This window comes from Rhinolophus sinicus, linkage group LG11 (genome assembly GCF_036562045.2).
Source record: "Rhinolophus sinicus isolate RSC01 linkage group LG11, ASM3656204v1, whole genome shotgun sequence".
Classification (NCBI taxonomy): Eukaryota; Metazoa; Chordata; class Mammalia; order Chiroptera; family Rhinolophidae; genus Rhinolophus; species Rhinolophus sinicus.
This window is the reverse complement of record NC_133760.1, coordinates 14,525,732-14,543,899: the sequence shown is the minus strand read 5'-3', so window position 1 is coordinate 14,543,899 and position 18,168 is coordinate 14,525,732. Positions and strand designations below refer to the sequence as shown.

General features: G+C 54.4%; 1 protein-coding gene across 2 annotated transcripts; it reads right to left on the bottom strand.

Annotated features, from left to right (window-relative positions):
- Window positions 1-2,692: 2,692 nt before the first annotated feature.
- On the bottom strand, window positions 2,693-15,810 carry ATP4A (ATPase H+/K+ transporting subunit alpha). 2 transcript variants are annotated; one of them, XM_074315730.1, is made up of 22 exons: window positions 15,782-15,810; window positions 15,549-15,689; window positions 15,402-15,461; window positions 14,738-14,941; window positions 13,489-13,602; window positions 13,017-13,269; window positions 12,459-12,727; window positions 11,644-11,842; window positions 11,129-11,238; window positions 10,915-11,049; window positions 10,263-10,455; window positions 9,356-9,531; window positions 8,091-8,227; window positions 7,853-8,003; window positions 7,593-7,761; window positions 7,349-7,503; window positions 6,005-6,128; window positions 5,341-5,486; window positions 3,962-4,095; window positions 3,450-3,551; window positions 3,271-3,362; window positions 2,693-3,079 (listed from the first exon to the last, which is right to left on the bottom strand). In XM_074315730.1, exons 1-22 carry the CDS (start codon window positions 15,791-15,793, stop codon window positions 3,051-3,053), a joined length of 3,105 nt encoding a protein of 1,034 aa, XP_074171831.1. In that variant the 5' UTR covers window positions 15,794-15,810; the 3' UTR covers window positions 2,693-3,050. The 2 variants fall into 2 exon arrangements, with proteins under 2 accessions (XP_074171831.1, XP_074171832.1); XM_074315731.1 differs by having other exon boundaries at window positions 13,188-13,269.
- Window positions 15,811-18,168: the final 2,358 nt, after the last annotated feature.

Below are 18,168 nucleotides of genomic sequence, written 5' to 3'. Positions count from 1 at the left end.
GAAACTAACTGGCCCTGCTTTGTCCTGTGTCCCTGGAGCAGATCCGCAGCTCCTTGTTTTCCCCGGGTAGACTGAGGGCTTGAAGTAGATGATCTTTGAGCAGTGGCAGAGACCAGGGCCCTCAGAGAGCAAGGGATAGAGAGGAGCTAGAATCCAAGAGAGGGTTCTTGACTTCCCACGGTCTCCACCTGGCCCTCTCCCACACAGGCCCTTCCCTGGCTGGGCACCTCCTAGGCACCTGGCCCTACTCTTCTCCGTTGATCCACCCGTTATATGTCAGCCAAGGGGACTGATCCAAAACCCCAGTCCTACTAGTTCACCCTCCCTGCTTACAACCATCGAGGGATCCCTGCTGCAGAATGAATAGTCCAATCACAACCTCTGGGGCACACTTTTGTGATTCTGAGCTCCTCGGTGCTTTGACTCAGTTTGGTGGCCCTCAGATCAAATCCTGGCCTGAGTCTTTTCAGGATGGAGTTCAGAGACAGCCGTAGCCAAATAGAGCATTTGAACCCCACAATTTGGACTTTTCCTGGCCGCCACCCTCGCCACCCCAGCCCTTCTTTGGTCCAGTGGGGCCAGCTCCCTGCCCCATTCCCCTCCCCCTTCCTGAGAGGGATGTAAGAAGCAGGGTTTTGAATTTTAATATCATGCTTAAACTCCACCTTGATACAAATCCTGCTCACTCAGGAAAGTGCTCCCCAGCCCTGGTGTTCCCAGTGGGATCCCCAGTGTGTGGGATAGGGCAATTGCCCCCTCCCTCCCTCCACTAGACTGTTGAGGTCCTGCCATAATGTGATTTAACCCTGGGCCTAGGAAAGCACTAAGCACAGCTCTGTTCAGCTCTGCTATGACAGTGTTGGTGTTTTCTGAGGGAACATTTACCCTCGGATGGGACAAATACCATCTACCACACTTTCTCATTGCCCCTAGTGAATAAAGATTCCACAGGTGTCTTAGGGAAAGTGCAAGTGATTGACTGGCCACCCTGACTGAATTGAAAAGGGAGTAGACCGGGCACTCCCCCAGCCCAGGTGGGTAGATATGTAGTAGAGTCACTTTCACCCACACCTCCATCCCATGCACCATCTACGCTTTGTCACATATTGGGACAAGTAAAGTTTGCAGAAATTAATTTGACAGCTATTTGCTGAGCAGGAATGAGATTCAGGCCCTTGCTAGTGGCCAACTGAAGTAAGCTTTCATGGGGCTTAGACCAGAGTGGTTGGCACTGAGGTAGGGGAGTATAGGCCAGAGGGAGCAGGGCTGTAATGGGTGAAGCCCGGTCAGAGTGATAGGACTGATGAGCTAGACTACAATGATTAATTAGGGCTGTGATGGAAAAACAAGGGGCTGGCGGGCCCAGAGGAGCCACCTGACCCAGCCTGGGGGGCAGGCTGGGCTCCCTGGAAGAGGAGGTTGGGCTGAGACCTGAAGGATGAGTCAGTGGGGCAAAGGGGAGCAAAGCAGGTGGCAAGGCCTGTATAAAGGCCTTGAGGTCGCAGAAAGGGCCTGGCATTTCCAGTAAAACATAACTGGTTGGAACAAGTTCAAGGGGGCTTGTGAGATAGCAGAAGTCAGCAGGGGCCAGGTTGCAGAAGGCTCTCAGTGCTGGGCTGGGGAGTTGACCAGGAGCAGTGGGGAACCTTGGAGAGTTCTAGGTAGGGGGAGGACAGGGTCATGTTTGGCTTTAGGAAGCTCCCATGGCCCCTGGATGGGGAGACTGAGGCCAAAAGGCCAGGTCTGGGCTGGTGGGGTTTGGAGAAGTGTGGTTAGAAGCCGAATAGAGGTGGTAGTGACCAATGGGCTGTATTTTTTTCCAGGGGGTGGATTGGGGGAGATGACAGGTGAGGAAGGAGTGAAGGAATCCAGGGAAACAAGTAATTTGAGGCTTGTAAGCTCCCCGAGGGCTCACCCCATTTCCTAGGGAGAAGGAACCCACTATGGGACAGTGGATGGGAGCAGGTTTGGAGGAGGATGTAGAGGCCAGTGTGGGTCCTTTCAGACATGCCAGGGCAGGCTGGAGACAGATGTGGGCGTGACTGCAGAGACAGAACTGAGGAGGGGGCGGGGTGGGGGGCAGTGTTGCTGTGGTGACGAGGAGGGAGAAGCCCGGGGCCCAGCCAGAGAGACTCATATTAAAGAAAGGGTTAGAAAGGCAAGAAAGGGGACCAGGAAAAGTATGGCCAGAGGTGGAGAGCCTGGGGACTGGAGTTACTGGGTTAACCTTTCAGGTGAAAGGGTGTGAGGAGGAGCCTGTGAGTTTAACCCCCAGAAGTTGGTTGGGACTGAACCACTGAGAGGGCACCCATTGCAACAGCAAAGGAGTGAACAAGTGGAATCAGAGTGGAAACACCTAGGGGGGTTGGGGGCAGGGGCGCTGCCTGAAGTGGAAAAGATTTTGACACCCTGTATCAAAGAGCCTCCAGAGGGAAAATGGGTGCTGAAAAAGGAGAGCCCAGAGGCAGTGTTCAGGTTAGCAGGGTGGTCAAAGCACTGCTGGGGAGGGTGCCTGTGGTCTCATCCAGCTCTCCTTTAAATGCTGTAATCCTAGGCAAAGAAATGGGAATTCATTTCTCCAAGGGACATTTATTGAGTACCTACTATGTGCCAGGCTATGTTTTGGGAACAAGTAGCCCCTAAATTGTAGGATTGTGGGACCAAAGGGACTCATGAAAAACATTTAAGATGGTGCCAGAAGCTGGTTTATTACTATCAGGCAGACACAAATGTGTTTTAAAGATAACCCCCAGGCTGCCCACCTCACAGGAGCTGCTAGTTCCTGCTCCCCATCAAAGTCCCCAGCCCCTCAGGTGGGGACTTCCCCAGGCCAGCTCAGAGCTGGGCCTCAGGAGTGCTTCTCCAGGAGGGTGCGCCCCTTAGGGATGCGGAAGGGAAGTGGGGAGGGTCCCTCCAAGATTGGGGTGCCATGGGCTGCAGGAGCAGACACAAGTGAGCCTAGGACTCTGGGTGGCCAGGATGTTTCGGTGGCTGTGCAGACAGTCCTGTGAGTCCCTCCTCACCTGGCTGTGGGGGAGGCAGCAGTGCCTCTAATAGTAGAGTTCCTGGTCCCACCAGCCTGGGGGAGAGAGAGAGGGAGAAGACTCAGTGCTGCGGGGTGGGGGGTCGGGGTGGGGGGTCAGGGTGGGGCTCAGAGCTTATGCATCGGTGGCAATTTGATCTGGGGGTCAAGTTTGAAAGGCAAAGGTCATGGCAGCTGCTCTGAGAACATTTCATCCCCCACCCCAGCCCCCCAGTCTCCACACTCACTCCCGGGGCAACAGCGAACTCCAAGTTTCCGGATCTCATCATAGACAAAGATGAGGAGGCCAAAGGGCATGGGGACCAGCCACCACTGGAACCTGAAGGCACAGAAGAGACGGCAAGGTGAAGGCTGTGCCCCAGTCTGGGTCCCGCATTCCCATCCCTCACACCCCTTGGCCCCTCACCGGATGGGCATGAAGTTGAAGATGTTGGGCATTCCGGGGCAGTAGCACAGGAAGCAGCCAACGCAGACCTGGAACACAATGGCGATCACCAGGATCTTGTTCCTGCAGGTGGGACAGGGTGGAACGGGCTCAGACTGCCGGGCTCGGCACAAAGACAGGCCATCAGGAACTGGGGCCAAAGGGAAACTGGGGTACTGGGTCAGAGGAGGTCAGATGTCGTCACCAGCAGGGCGATGTTCTAACATTTAACACCAGAGTGGCACCTCAGCAATAGTGGATGATGGCCCTGTCAGCATCACCCCTCAGTTGATGAAATATGGAGGGGCCAGCTGAGAGGTACATGGGCGGGGGGGCACTGGCTGGCTACCAATAAGGAATGTTAGCACCTGGCCCCAGCACATGCACACCTCCGGTGCTGGGGTTTGCTGGCTGCAGTAAGCCCTGGTCAGGATCTGCTGGGAGTTGGGACAAGAGCTTGGGGGGTGGGGCAGGGCTGGGGCCTGCGGGGACACCTGAAGAAGCCCTGCTGGAAGGTAGAGAGGCGGCGCGTCTTGCGGATGAGGACGTCAGCGATCTGGCACATCTCGATGCTGATGAAGAACACGGTGTAGCAGGTGTACTGCTGGTACAGGCGCTGCCCGAACGTCTGTGGGCCGGGGCGAAAGCAAAGCAGCCTGAGCCCAGGCAGCCTCTGCAGCCAGTTGGGCAATTCGGGGCCTAGGACCATGAACCCCTAAAACGCTCTTTCCCCTGCATCAGAGCCTTGGGTGAGAGGAAAGGAAAGACGCAGGATCTGCCAGGTTTGCAGGACCCCACAGTGTGAGGCCCAGAAACCTTAGTCTAGCAGAGCTTGGATGTCAGTGCGTGGGCAGACCAATTACTTTCATAAAGAAACAAGGATGTAGAATTTCCTGTGCACCCAAAAGAAGGGTCCTGGGAAAAGGAACTGGAACCCCGAGGCAGGATTTATAAAGTCTAGTGACTCCAGGACCCAGGCCAATTGTAAAAATGAGTAAAGTGCACCAGGTGGGCCTTTGGGGAACAGAGCACTTAAAGAGGCAGTCAGGATTCAGTCCATTTCTTCAATATAACTGTTTTTAACACCAGTTAATTGTGTAGGGAACATTTCCTGTGCGCCAGGTATCAAGTGTTTCACATGTATTATCTCATTTAATCCTCCCCATATTCCTATTGACGGTACCCAAACTTCAGCGTGTATCAGAACCCCAGAAGGGCCGGTTAAAACAAAGACGTCCAGGAACCACACCCAGAGTTTCTGACCCAGAAGTCTAGGGTGGGGACTGAGAACTTGCATTTCAAATAAGTTCCCATGTGATGCTGCTGCTGCTGCTCTGGGGACCACACAATCCCAGAGGTGACAGAGGTGACATCAGTGTTCTCTCCATTTTACAGGTGAGAAAACTGAGGCACAGCGAGACACAGCAACTTGCTCAGGGTCACACAGGAGTGAGTAGAGGCATACCATGGATCCAAGGAAGCCTGGCTCCAAGGTCTGCACTCTTAATCACGACATTACATATTTAAGGGGAATGTGCTGACCTGTAACTCCACAGGGCAAGCTGAATACACCAGCTAGCCGGACCTAGCCTCTCTATGCTCCAAACCATCATTAAAGTCGGCCACACACGCAAATACTCTGTGTAAGTGATGCAGGGAAAATAACAGAACAGGGGCCTAGTCCCACAGCTGAGATGATGTGTTACTGTCAGGGCAGGGAGGGGACCCATCTGCAGCTGGGACCAGCAGAAGCAGGAGTTTGGAGCTCGAGATGGTAACAGGAAAGGACTTTACCCCGGAACTGGCAGAGAGTCTGGGTGTCTGGGATGCTCTGGGTAGGCAGCATTGGAAATAAGAGAGTCACGGGACTCACCCACTCCTGGCCATAGCTGTCCTGCAGATCTTGTAGGTGGTGGTTCTCCCACTGCGGCCGCAGCCCCACACACAGCAATGGGAACCAGCCCTCCTGCGCCATGGCCGTGAAATAGTCAGCGAAGCCAGCAAATGACTGGATGGCACCTGGGGAGAGGCAAGGAGATGCAGGGAGACAGAGATGGAGACACAGAGAAATAGGGACACGGAGAGAGACAGGTATGTGAAAAGACAGGAACACAGAGACACATACACAGAGAGAGTCAGGGACACACACAAAGAGACAGGGACACATAAACAGTGACATGAGACAGACAGAAGCACAGACACTGACAGACATGGAGAGACATACAGAGAGAGACAAGGATTGCAAGAGATTGATAAGGACACAAGAGACAAAACACAGAGAGAGACAGAGAACCCAAAATAACACAGAAGGAGGCGAAACCCAGAGACAGGGTCATGAAGAACAGGGCCAGAGACAGAGAAGGGACACAGGACCATAGAGACAATCATGTGACTATAAGGACTCAGAGAACGACAGAGACCCAGAATCAAATGCAGACACTGAGATCCAGAACAGACCAGAGCCACAGTTAGCGCCCCCAAGGCAGGTGAGTGGCCCTGCTGGTGAGCCCTGGGCTTCCCAGCCCCTGGGCACTCACCAATCTGGAAGTAGGAGTAGGCAGCCAGGGGCTCATTGACTAATCGGTCACGCTTTGGGTTCCGTGGACGCAGATGCATGATGTCACTCTCAGCCTTCTCATATGCCAGCGACACAGATGGAAACTGGCCAGGAGCAGAAAGAACCGGGGTTAAGGGTTTGCCTAGGTCCCCTGACCCCTGGAGCTCTCCCCGCAGCCAGCGGGCAGGGATAGGACTGAGGTGAGGAAGCAGGACCTGCAGTGACCACACAGCCACACCTGCCTGCACAGCTTGGGCCCAGCTGACCCATCAGGAGCGTTGGCATGTCCACTCCACATCGGTCCTGTGTCCATCAGAATATCTGCATTTATCTCCTCCTTTGCATGTTCTCTCCTTCTCTCTGTCTCCCTCCGTTCTGCCTCCTCCTCTTCCCCTCCTCCCCTGCCCCCTGCTCTCCCTGTCTTTGTGTTTATCTGGGGTACTCTGGTCTTGCCCTCTTTCTGTTGCTCACTCTGTTCCTTTGTCCCTGTCTCTGGTCTCTTTCTCCATGACTGTCTCTGCTTTTGTGTCTCTGTGTCCCTATCTCTGTTTCTGTGTCACTATCTCTGTTTCTCTGTGTCCCTTCTGTGTCGCTGTGTCCTCCTCCCCATCCCCCACCTCATCTGTGTGTGACTAGACAGTGGCAGCAGAGTGCACTGATGAAGAACACAGGCTCTGGGACATCTGACTACCTGGGCTCAATTCCCAGCTGTGCCACTGACCAGCTGTGTGACGTGAGGCAAGCCGCTCAACCTGCCTATGCCTCAATTAGCTCATCAGTAAAATGGGGTGATAAGTAAATAAAGCCCATGTCATAGAGTAGTTATGAGGACAAAATTAAGTAAGCTAATGTGTGCCTGGCCCAGAGTAAGCACTATGAGTGTTGCTGAATAAACACATTGACGTGGCCATGCATCTGGCTGCATTTGTGGGTGTATCTGTGGCTCTTTTCCGTCTGTCTGCCTTGGGGTCTATCCGATGGTGTTTATTTATCCATGTCTGTTGAGGGGTGTCTGTTTGTGATCCAAGTGTATCCAGACATCTGTGTCTATTAAGATCTGTTTGTCTGAGTGTCCATATGAGTCCATGTGTGTCCATGAGCCGTCCATGCCTACCTGAGTGCCCACCTGTGTGTCCAAGTCTGTAATTTTGTCAACCCGTCTGCCTGTCTGTGTCTCCACATCTGGCTGGCTGTTGTACACATGTCTTGTCTGTGTTGCTCTGTGTCTAAGAGTGACCGTGCTGGTCTCTGCCTGTTGTGTGTGTCCACGGGCATACGTCTGTGGGCACGTGTGGGTGGGGGCACTGGGGCAGCATAGACTCACAATGTCAGTGCAGAGTTCTATGAAGAGGATGGTAATGCACCCGAGGGGCAGGGGCACGCTGACAGTGATGTAAATGAGGTACGGCGTCAATTCAGGGATGTTCTTGGTCAACGTGTAGGCAATGGACTTCTTCAGGTTGTCAAAGATCAGTCGGCCTAAGGGTGCACAGCAAGCACCTCAGCCTCCTCACAGCCCACTTCCTCCTGTGCCCACCGCCTCCCCCCACCTCTGACCCAGCCCAGACCCTGCTCCACGCCCGTCACAATGGAGGCGAAGTTGTCATCCAGCAGGATCATGTCAGCTGCATTTTTGGCAGCATCCGAGCCAGCAATGCCCATGGCCACACCAATGTCTGCCTTCTTCAGAGCTGGGGAGTCATTCACACCATCCCCCGTCACAGCCACGATTGCCCCCTGCAGGGAGTGGGTATGGACAGGCAGGTCGTGAGAGGCCAGCCCAGGGCCAGCCCAGCCCATCTGCCCACCTTCATCAAGAGGGTCATACCAGTCGCTGGCAGCTCTCCACAATCACTAGCTTCTGCTGGGGACTGGTGCGAGCAAACACCATCTCAGGGTGGGTACGCAACGCCTCGACCAGCTCTGATGGGTCCATGTCCTTCAGCTGCATGCCATTGATCACGCAAGCACGGGCATCCCTGGGATGGGAGGTGGGAGGGCATCGCTAGGGCGTCAGTCTGTGTGGAGTGTAGGAAGAACCAGGGGGAGGGCTGAAGGGGGCTTACTTCCGATTAACCTGGTCCACGGGCACACGGAGACGGGCAGCAATGTCCTCCACTGTTTCGCTTCCTTCTGAGATGATGCCCACGCTGGCCGCAATGGCCTTGGCCGTGATGGGGTGGTCACCTGTCACCATGATAACCTGTGGGGAGGACCAGCAGATCTTTGACCCCTTCAGCTCAGCCCAATCTCCCTGTTCTCCCTAGTGGACATCTGCTGAGACATTCATTCATTTACTCAACGATTAATAATTGTGACCACCTGCTATGTGCCTGAGACATAGCAGGGACAAAACAGACAAAAATCCCTGTCCTCATGGAGCTGACATTCTAGTGTGGGAGACAGACAATTTTTTAAATTGAGAAATGAATGATATCACATGTTAGAAGGAGAGGGGAAATTTAACTGGGTAAAGGAGATGGCAAGTGTTGGGTGGAAAATGAGGTGGTTCAATTTTAAGTGTGTCCAGGAAAAGCCTCATTGAGAAGGTGACATTTGAGCAGAGACCTGAACAAGAGGAGAATTGGCCACATGGAAATCTGGGGGAAGAGTGGTACTGGCAGAGGGAACAGCCAATGCAAAATAAGAGGTGTGAACATGCCTGAACTGTTGGAGGAACAGCAGGCAGGCCAACATGACTGGAGTGGAGTGAACAAGAGGTAGAGGGCTGAGGAATGAGCTTAGGACGATAACAGTGCCCAGATCTTACAGGGCCTTACAGACCATGGGAAAGACTTGGGTGATCTTTGGTCAGCATTGGCCCCCCAACTCTTGATTTGTCTTTGGGGAACCACCCCCCTCTCAGGTTGAAGTGGAGGTCCCTGGTCAACATTGGGCAGGTAAGCCCAGACCTGGCCAATCAAGGTATTCCACCCGCAACCACAGTGACTGACTGGTTCAGGGACGGACATGTTACCCAATCTAGTGCAACTACAAAAGAGGCACTCTTTTTCTGTGGGGTGGCTAAGCAGGTAAGTTGGAGCTGCTGTGAGGGGGTCATCTTTGTCCACCAAAATGGAGAGACTGCTTGAGAATACAGCCAGCAGAGAGAAAAGCAGAGCTGAGACATGAAGAAAGGCAAATTCCTAATAACACTGAACATTTGGATCCAGCTATATCTGAAGCTTCATTCTCCAAAACTTTTTCGTTTCATGAGCCAATATATTCCCTTTTGGGTTCAAGGTATTTTCCGATGTCACGGGGTTCCTCATCCCCAACTACTGCCCTCCTCTGTTCTCGCCCCTGCTTGGTGCTTTCCCAGGTGGCATACCCGGATGCCTGCTGTGCGGCACTTGAGCACAGCATCAGGGACGGTGGCCCGGGGTGGGTCTATCATGGATACAAGTCCCGCAAAACACAGGCCACTAGTTGGAAAGTTCATGGCCTCCACGTCAAAGGCATAGCCAGGCGGGTAGTCCTTCTCACTCAGGTAAAGCTGGCAGAAACCTGATCAGAAAACAGGGAAGTCAGAGGAGCCCTGGGAGGACCCTTCTCTAGTAATGCCACATAACAAGTGAAATGACCAGGCCCCTTGCACCGAGCCCCCATGGATGCCTGACCCTGTGCTGAATCCTTCATTCTCGTCATCCGAATCCATCCTCACAACTACCCTCTGAGGCTGTTAGCATCCTCATGTTGCAGATGACGAAACTGAGGCTTAGAGAGGGGACAATTTTTACCAGTGGTCACACAGCAAGTAACATGAAAAATCCAGAACTAGACCACAGGTCTGTGCCTTCTAGGGTTGAGGCAGGGGTTATGGAAGTTTAAGGAGTCAGGACAAAAATTAGGGAATGTCAGAGGTCAGGACAAGGATTAGGGAAGTCTTTTGAGTTGAGGCAGGGACTGGTGAAGGTCAAAGGGTCATGAGGACTGTGAAAAGTGGCGGTGAAAGCAAAGGCAGGTCATCACTTGGGGCAAGAGCTGGGAAAACCAAGGGGTCAAAGGTCAGGTCAGGATAGAAAAGGTCCAAGCGAGAACAGGTTGGGAGGGGCCGGGTCAATTGAGGATAGACAGGGATTGGGAGTGAGACAGGGAAAAGCAAAGGTGAGTGTGTCAGCTGTAAGCCAAGGATAGGAAAGGTCAGGACCAGGGCTGTCCCGGGAAGACTGAGCTGGGTCTGTGCTAGCTCCTTCTCGCAGGCTGGTTCGCCCTCTACCCCACCATGGGGGTCTCACCCAGCACGCGTTCGCCCAGGCCTCCCAGGCTGAGGTAGGCAGTCTGGAAGGCCTCACGCCATTGCTCATCCAGCGGCAGCTCCTGGCCCTTGATGAGGATGGAGCTACAGCGCTCCAGCACACGCTCGGGGGCGCCCTTCATCACCAGCACGTGCCGCGGGTCCCGCGGGTCCTCCAGCGTGTGGATGGACAGCTGTGGGCGGGGGGCAGGGGATGGTGTGGTGGGCGAGGTCAAGGGGGTAGGGAGCTGGGCTGACGTCGGTCCAAAGTGCCTTGGGAGGGTAAGGTAGGGGCTGGGCTGGTCGTAGCTAGAGACCGAGGTTTGGGGTAGGGCTCGGGGTGTAGTTAGGGGCTTAGGCGCGGGGAACGGACCGAATTAGCGTCCGGAGTCGGACTGGGGGAGAACTGGATTGTGAGCTACCCACCACCGAAGGCCTAAGATCCCTGGTCTAAGTGGCTACGGGCGTGGCCAGGCCATAGGGCTGTGAACGAGACGGGAGATGTGGGTGGGGTTTGGCTATGGAGAGGGAGGAGACTGGGAGCGAAGCCCTTCACAGGCCCGCCCTGCAGTGGACAGGTCGAGCCTGCAGTGGACAGGGCTTGCCGTGGGTGGGACTGAGCCGCGGGCGGGGCCGGCCCGGCGGGCGCACACCTGGAACTTGTTGGTGGAGTTGAAGGGTATCTCGCAGACTTTGGGGAAACGCTCGCGGTAGCCCATGGCGTTGCCTAGCGTCAGCTCGGAGAACTTGAGCAGCGCCGTCTCGGACGCGTCCCCGATTACGATGCGCTGGGAGCGAGAGCCGGTGTCAGGGGCGAGCCGGGTTGCACCAGGCCCCCGGTGTCCCCCGAGTCTCCCCGGCTCTCACCTTGGGCACGGGTACCGCGTCCTGGCCCGACTTGAACGTAGCGCGGTTGCACAAGGTGAGCACGCGGCACAGCGCCCTCCATGTCTCCGAGGACTGGTCAAATGTCTGCCCTGCAGGCCAGGCGTCCAGGCTGGGCTCGCGAGGGGACTCCACGCAGGCACCAGGCCCAAAGCGCCTGTCCTCCCACACCAGAACCGAGCCCCTCCCCCTAGATTCAGGGCAGGATCCCCTGCCCAGACCTGGATGGGACCCACACCCCTCCTCATACCCCGGGACAGGAGCCTTCTCTCCAGACCCAGTATTGAGTCTTCTATGAAAGTCATATGAGACTCCATCCCAGGCCCCTTCGGAGCTTAGCCCCCTGCCTGGTCCCTGGACCCAGCCCTCTTCCTGATCAGAACGAAGTCCCTGTCCATTAATGCAAAGTCCTGCCCCGGGTCCCTTCAGTAACCTCAGAGCTCCCATCTAGGCCTGCCACATCCTGCCCCAGCACCTGTCTCCTTCCGCCGCCGCACCTGACTGGTCTTCTGTAGTGTCAGCTGAGTGGACGTGATTGTCAAACCACAGATGGGACACAGTCATGCGATTCTGAGTGAGGGTCCCCGTCTTGTCAGAGCAGATTACTGAGGTGGAGCCCAGTGTCTCCACTGCTTCCAGGTTCTTGACTACACAGTTCTTGCTGGCCAGCCGCTTGGCTGTCAGGGACAGGCAGACCTGGGGGAAGGGTGAGAAACACCGGCATGGAGGCCAGTCTTCCAGTCCTACTTCCCTCCTCTCACAGCACTGGAGATCCTTTAACCCAGCCATAGTGCTGCATATGCAGCATTCCTCCACAGCACCCAGGCTTTTTCTTGTCTCCACGCTTTTGTCCATCCCATGCTTTCTACTTGGGATTCCTCCCCAAGCTGCCCGGATAAATGTCGCCAGGCACCTCTGTAAGCTGCTCTAGCTGAGGTTCTGTAAGTTGTCTTATCAACACAATCAATATGAGAAAATGAACATTCCCTCAACCTCCTCTGAGCTGACTATTGAAGGACGCCTACACCGGACCTTGGCCTCCTCCAGTCAAGGGCTCTGTCTGTTCATCTCTGTGTCTTCAGTGTGTGGCACAGGAGGACAGGACCCAGTGTAGCCTCTGTGACTGTTTGCTGAGTGAATGGATAGGTGGAGAGATGTGGGGTGGGAAGGTGGAAAGTTGGATGATGAGAAGGTGGGTGGGAGGATGGGAAATAAATGGACAGATGGACAGACAGAGAGATGGTGGAGAGAAGCCTGCATGAATGGACAGAGGGACAGTTCTCTGTACCCCTCTCTGGCCTCCCCAACTCACCGTGACAGTGGCCAGCAGCCCCTCAGGCACATAAGCTACCACGATGGCCATGAAGAAGACCATGGCCCGCAGGAAGGTGTAGCCGATGCACATGGCCACCACAAAAAATGTGGCACCAAAGAGGATGGCCAGGCCTGCGATGATGTCCACAAAATGTTCGATCTCAATAGCAATGGGTGTTTTCTCATTTTCTACTCCAGATGCCAGTGACGCGATGCGCCCGATGATGGTGCGGTCCCCCGTGTTGACCACCAGGCCCTGTGCTGTGCCTACAATGGGGTCAAGAGGACTCAGGGCCGGACTGGCAGCAGTGGGGGCATGCACAGCCATGGGAACTGAAGGAGGGGGCAGTAATGGAAGGCAGTCATGCAGGCAGTGTGACCTTGGAAGAGGGTAGCAACCGTGGGAGCTAGAGAGGTATTGTGACCCAAAGAGGTAGCAGTCATTGAAGTGGGGAGGCAGTGTGTCATAGAATGTAGCAGAAAAGGGGCAGTGTTAGCCATGGGGAGTGTGGAGGCCGTGTGGTCAGCTGGGTGGACAGGCCGGGGCCTCACACACCCTCAAGGCACATGGTGGAGAAGAAGGCAATGTTGCGGGTCTCCAGGGGGCTCTCGTGTGTACACTCAGGCGAGCGGGTCTGTGGCTCAGACTCTCCCGTCAGCGAGGAGTTGTCCACCTTGCAGCCCTGGGCCTGGAGTATGCGGATGTCGGCTGGCACTCGATCCCCACCTTTCATCTCCACCAGATCACCCACCACAAGCTGATCTGCGTTGATCTGGATCTTGTCCCCATCTCGGATCACAGTTGCTTGCTGTGGGTGGAACAGGAGCACCAGAGCTAAGGCGGGCCGTGAGTGGGAGCGGAAGTTGCTCAGGACAGTGGGGATGTGGGGAGATAAAGGGGGAGAAATGGAGACCAAGGATGAAGGCAGGTGGGGCTTGATGGGAGGGGCCACACAGAGATGCCAGGAGCCTGCCTGAGCTGGTGCGGAGTCTCTGGAACTTGAAGTGGCCAGGGCTGGGGGACCCACCTGGGGCACGAGGTTCTTAAAGCTGGCGATGATGTTGGTGCTCTTAAACTCTTGGTAGTAGCCAAAGCAACCGGTGACCACAACCACAGCGATGAGGGCCACAGCCAGGTACAGCTGGGGGAGGAGGACCGGGGGCTGGCTATGAGTCAGCGCTGGAAGCTCCCTGCTTGATGCCACCTGCCTGCTCCCTGGTCCCCTGGTGTTCTTGGGGTCACTGCTGCTATGGTTTTCCCCACTCTACTGAGAAGCCTCGTGCACTATTCCCTGGGGCCTTTGTCTCCTGTCCCCATATTCTTCACATCCTACGTTGAAGTGCCATGTATTTTCAGGGTCTTGTGTCCCTCGGTCCCTGCATCCCATATCCTCTGGCCCCTGAATCCTAGGTCCCCATGTCCCCATATCCCAGGACTTGTGCCCATGTCCCCAATACCCTATGATTTGTGCACCTTGGTTCCACGTGGTCCCTTTTTCTGTGTCCTCCAAGTTGTGCAGCCCACAGGCCCACTACCGTGTGTCTCCTCATGTTCCCGGGTGCTATACTCCCTGTGCTCCAAGTTGCATATTCTGTGTTTTCATAATCTGTGTGCCATCCTCTGTGTCCCTTATACCCAATGGTTCCTGTGCTCTCATGTCCCCATTTCCATGTATCTGTGTGCTGTCAATATTATCATGCTTCATATTCTGAACTCCATGATCAGCGTCTCATGTTCCAAATTCCAAGTCTCTATGTCCAGTGTCTCCCATGTCTAACTACCTCTGGGTTCTCATCCTATGTCACATTCAATGTCACATGTCCCTAAGTCCCCAAGTTCCTTGTTCTGACCTCTGTCTATATCCAGTGTCCTCTCATCCTGCATCTTGATATTCTGTGTCTCTGTGCTTCCATGTCTAATGTCTTATGTCTGTCCATGTACTGTGTCCTGAGTTTTGGGTCCCTTATGTCTCTATGCCCTTGCGTACCACGTCTGTGTCCCAATGTCCATTGTGCCCTCTGTTCTTGATCTGCCCAATGTTCTATTTCCCAAGTCCCATATCTTAAGTATTGTATTTCTTTGTCTTTGTATCCCCACCTACATCCTCCATATCTGAGACACATTCTCCCCTGTGTCCCCTGTGACCTTGGGTCTGTTCCATATCCAAAAGTCCTTCATCCCCCATGACCATGTCTTGGAACTGCATTTCCATGTCTCTGTATCCCCACCCTATGTCCCTGTGTCCCGTGTCTGTCCCCCCAGCACCCACTACTCACATTGTCATCAGTGGTAAGGTCACCCTCACTGGCCTGGATACCAAAGGCAATGAGGCAGATGGCAGCAGCTACCCACATGAGGCACTGCAGACCGCCTGCCAGCTGCCGTGCGAACTTGACATACTCCGGGGTACCCTTCGGTGGCCGCAGTGCGTTGGGCCCATCACGCAGCAGCAGCTCTGCTGCCAGGCTGGCAGACAGGCCCTGGAGACAGGGTAGGGTGGGGGCAGTGGTGGCTGCTAAGGCTTTCCTCTCCCCATATACTTCCTCAGCGGGGTGGCTCTTCTGTCTCTCCTTCCCCTCTTTCCCTCTATCCATCTCCCCCACCTCAGCTGTCTTTTGCCTCTTCATTTCTTTCTCCTTGTTTGTCTCTGTTCCTGTCCCTTCACCATTCCCTCCTTTGTGTCTCTCTCCTCTCCCATCTTTCTGTTTCTGTCTTCCTGTTGTCTCTGCCCCTATTTCTCTTGCCAATTTCTCTGCCTCTCTGTGTCTCTACTTCTCTCTCTTTCTGTCTCTTTTCATCTGCTTCTGTTTCTCTCTCTCTCTCTCTCTCTCTCACCCCTCCTTCTCTCTCTCTAATGCATTTTCCCTTTTTCCTCCCCCTCTCTCCCTCTCCACCCCTCCCCCTTCTCTGTACCCACTCCTCCCTCTGCCCCCAGCTCACCTTTGTCGCACTGGTCTGGTATTTCTGTTCCAGCTCTGTCACTGACAGCTGGTGGTCATTCTGTGTGATGGGGGCAGGACATTTGCTGTCCAGCTCTCACCGGCTCCCACCCCAGGCCCCCACCCAGCCCCATAGCCCCACGCTCACGATCTCCATCTCCTTTTTCATGTGCTCCAGCTTCTCCTTCTTCTTGCCCCCACCACTGCCTGCCTTCTTCTTGCTCAGTTTGGCTGCCATGTCCCCACCAGGGCCAGGTCCCAGCTCTACTGAGTATAGCTCGTAATTCTCCTGGGGACAGGGGAAGGAGAGACATCAGATCCCACTAGAACCCCTGCCTCCAAACTCCAAGCCCCGGACCCCTGACCCCAGCCCCCACTCACTGCCTTCCCCATGGTGCCCAGTGCAGCTGCCCTCCTTTGCCAAGACAGAGCCTGGGGTCTGGACCAGCCCTGATATACCCAGGGAGGGAGGAGGTGGGGCAGGACTGGCCTGATTACAGCTGATTACAGGGCTCCTTTGGGTGACCTCCAGGCCTGGGCAGCTCAGGCCTTCCTTTCTGGGCTGCCCAACCTGCCCAGACCCCATCACAACCTGCCACTGAGATCAGGGAACTAGTGGGAATATCCATAGTAACAAGAAGAATAGCAAATATGTGGAGCTCATTATGTTCCAGGCACTGTGCTGAGGGCTTGCATGTTTTACCTTATTTAACCTCACAACAAGCCTTTAAGGTGAGTACTGTTCTTATTCTGCCTTACAGGTGGGGAAACTGAGGCACGAGAGTAAATTCACTTGCACATGGTCCCTAAGCTAGAAAGAGTCCTGAAAGAGGACTCAGAATTAGGTAGGTTGGCTGCAGAGTGTCCATTTTTAGGCCATATTGCACGTGCCATGCCTGGAGGTGGGAGGGCTCACAACCGTCACTATAATGGCTCTCATTTAGGGATCACTTACTGTGCACTGGATCTGCCCCACATGCTTTGAGCAGATGTTTCATTAGCTCCTCACAACAACCCTATAATGTTATGTCCTCTTATTAGCCCCCATTGTACAGATGAGGAAACCAAGGCACAGAGAGGTTAAAGACTTCACCTAAGGTTGCAATGACTAAGTATTAGGGACAGGATTGCAGCCCAGGTTGGACCCAGGAGCCTGTCTCTCATAAGGGATCACCAATGAAAAAACCCGAACTTCACAGCTGCAGTGCCAAGTACTACATCAGCAAACACAACCAGATATGGGCCAGGTACTACATGTATGTGACCTCAGAGGTCCTTGCAAGAAACCCCTGTGAAGGCAGCACTCTCATTCCCATTGTGCAGAGGAGGGTTCAGGGAGGATTCCCAGAGGTACCCCACACACCCAGCTATAGCTATCAGCTCTCAATCATTCCCATCTCCACCCCAACCTGCTCAGATGGGAAAACCCAGGTGCAAAGTGGGGGAAAGCTGTGTCCAAAGGTCCTGGCTCAATCTTGGTACTTAGGGTCAGGTTTGAAGTCTGGGTCCCCCTCCCAATCACCCAGGCAGAGACCTCTGTGGGCAGCAGTGAGGGGCTGGGCTGGTGGAATGGTGGGGCCTTGATATCGCATGCTTGGGCCTGGTGGGGGGGTGGATGTGCCTCTAGGGGCAGGTGTGCATATATCTGATAAGCTAATTGCCTTGGTGATGTCCTTCTCTGGGGTAGGTCACTTGGGAAAGTCAAAGCTGTTGAGCAGTCCCAGCTCCTCCCCCACACCCACACAGCTGGTCATCCCCACCTGCTACAGGAAACCCCAAGAGAGAGGCAGGTGGGGCTGCAGTCACACTGACTGCCCTTACAATGTGGCCCCTTGCTCACTGGGACTTTCCTCGCTCTGGGCCACACATGTAAAACAGCTTGTGTTGCTCCCCTGCTTATAACCTTCCAGGTGCTTCCCTTTTCTCTCAGAATAAAGGTCACAATCGTCCCTACAAGATATGGCCCCAGCTCACCTCTCCTGGCTCAGTCTCTACTATGGTTCCATGGGCAAGGCCTCTTTGCTGTGCTTTGTACAAGCCAAGGTCATTCCTGCCACAGGGCCTTTGCACTTGCAGCTCCTTCTGCCTGGTTCTCTCAGATATCTGCATGGAACCTTTCTCACCTCCAGGTCTCAGCTCAAATGTCACCTCTGCAGAGAGTCCTCACTTGCAATATTGCTCCCCCATCAGGCTCCATCCGCTCACCCTGCTTTACTTACACCCCCTAGCCCAATGTGACATTGTCTTTTATTTTCCTTTGTTTGGCGTCAGTCTTGGTGCACTAGAGGGAAGACTAGGCCGTGTTTGCTGATGTCTGCACAGCACCCAGAACAGTGCCCCAGACACATAGTAGATGCTCCATAAACATTCCTGAATGTTGAACAGGAGCCACGTCACGCAGTGGTTGGGAATGTTCACCTGAAGCACTCAGGAAGTCTGTCATTGGGGATCCTCGGGTGCCCCTCACTGGCTCCAGCGCTCCCCTAGTGTCCAGGGCCTGGGGCGGAGATGGGGTCATGCCTACACAGACTAGGGAACCCCATGATCCAAGTCCCAGATGGAGAGACCAGGCGCCATGACCAGCAGCCAATGGCTGACCCATGATATTGTGCAGAACTTTGGCAAAACTCGGGCCTCTGGTCTCTGCCTCATTTGTTTTATTTCTTGTTTCTTCATTTTATTATTTGATATTCATTTTCAACTTTTTATTTTAAATATTTCAAACCTTCAATGACCACCTGACTACCCTTCACCTGAAATTAATGATT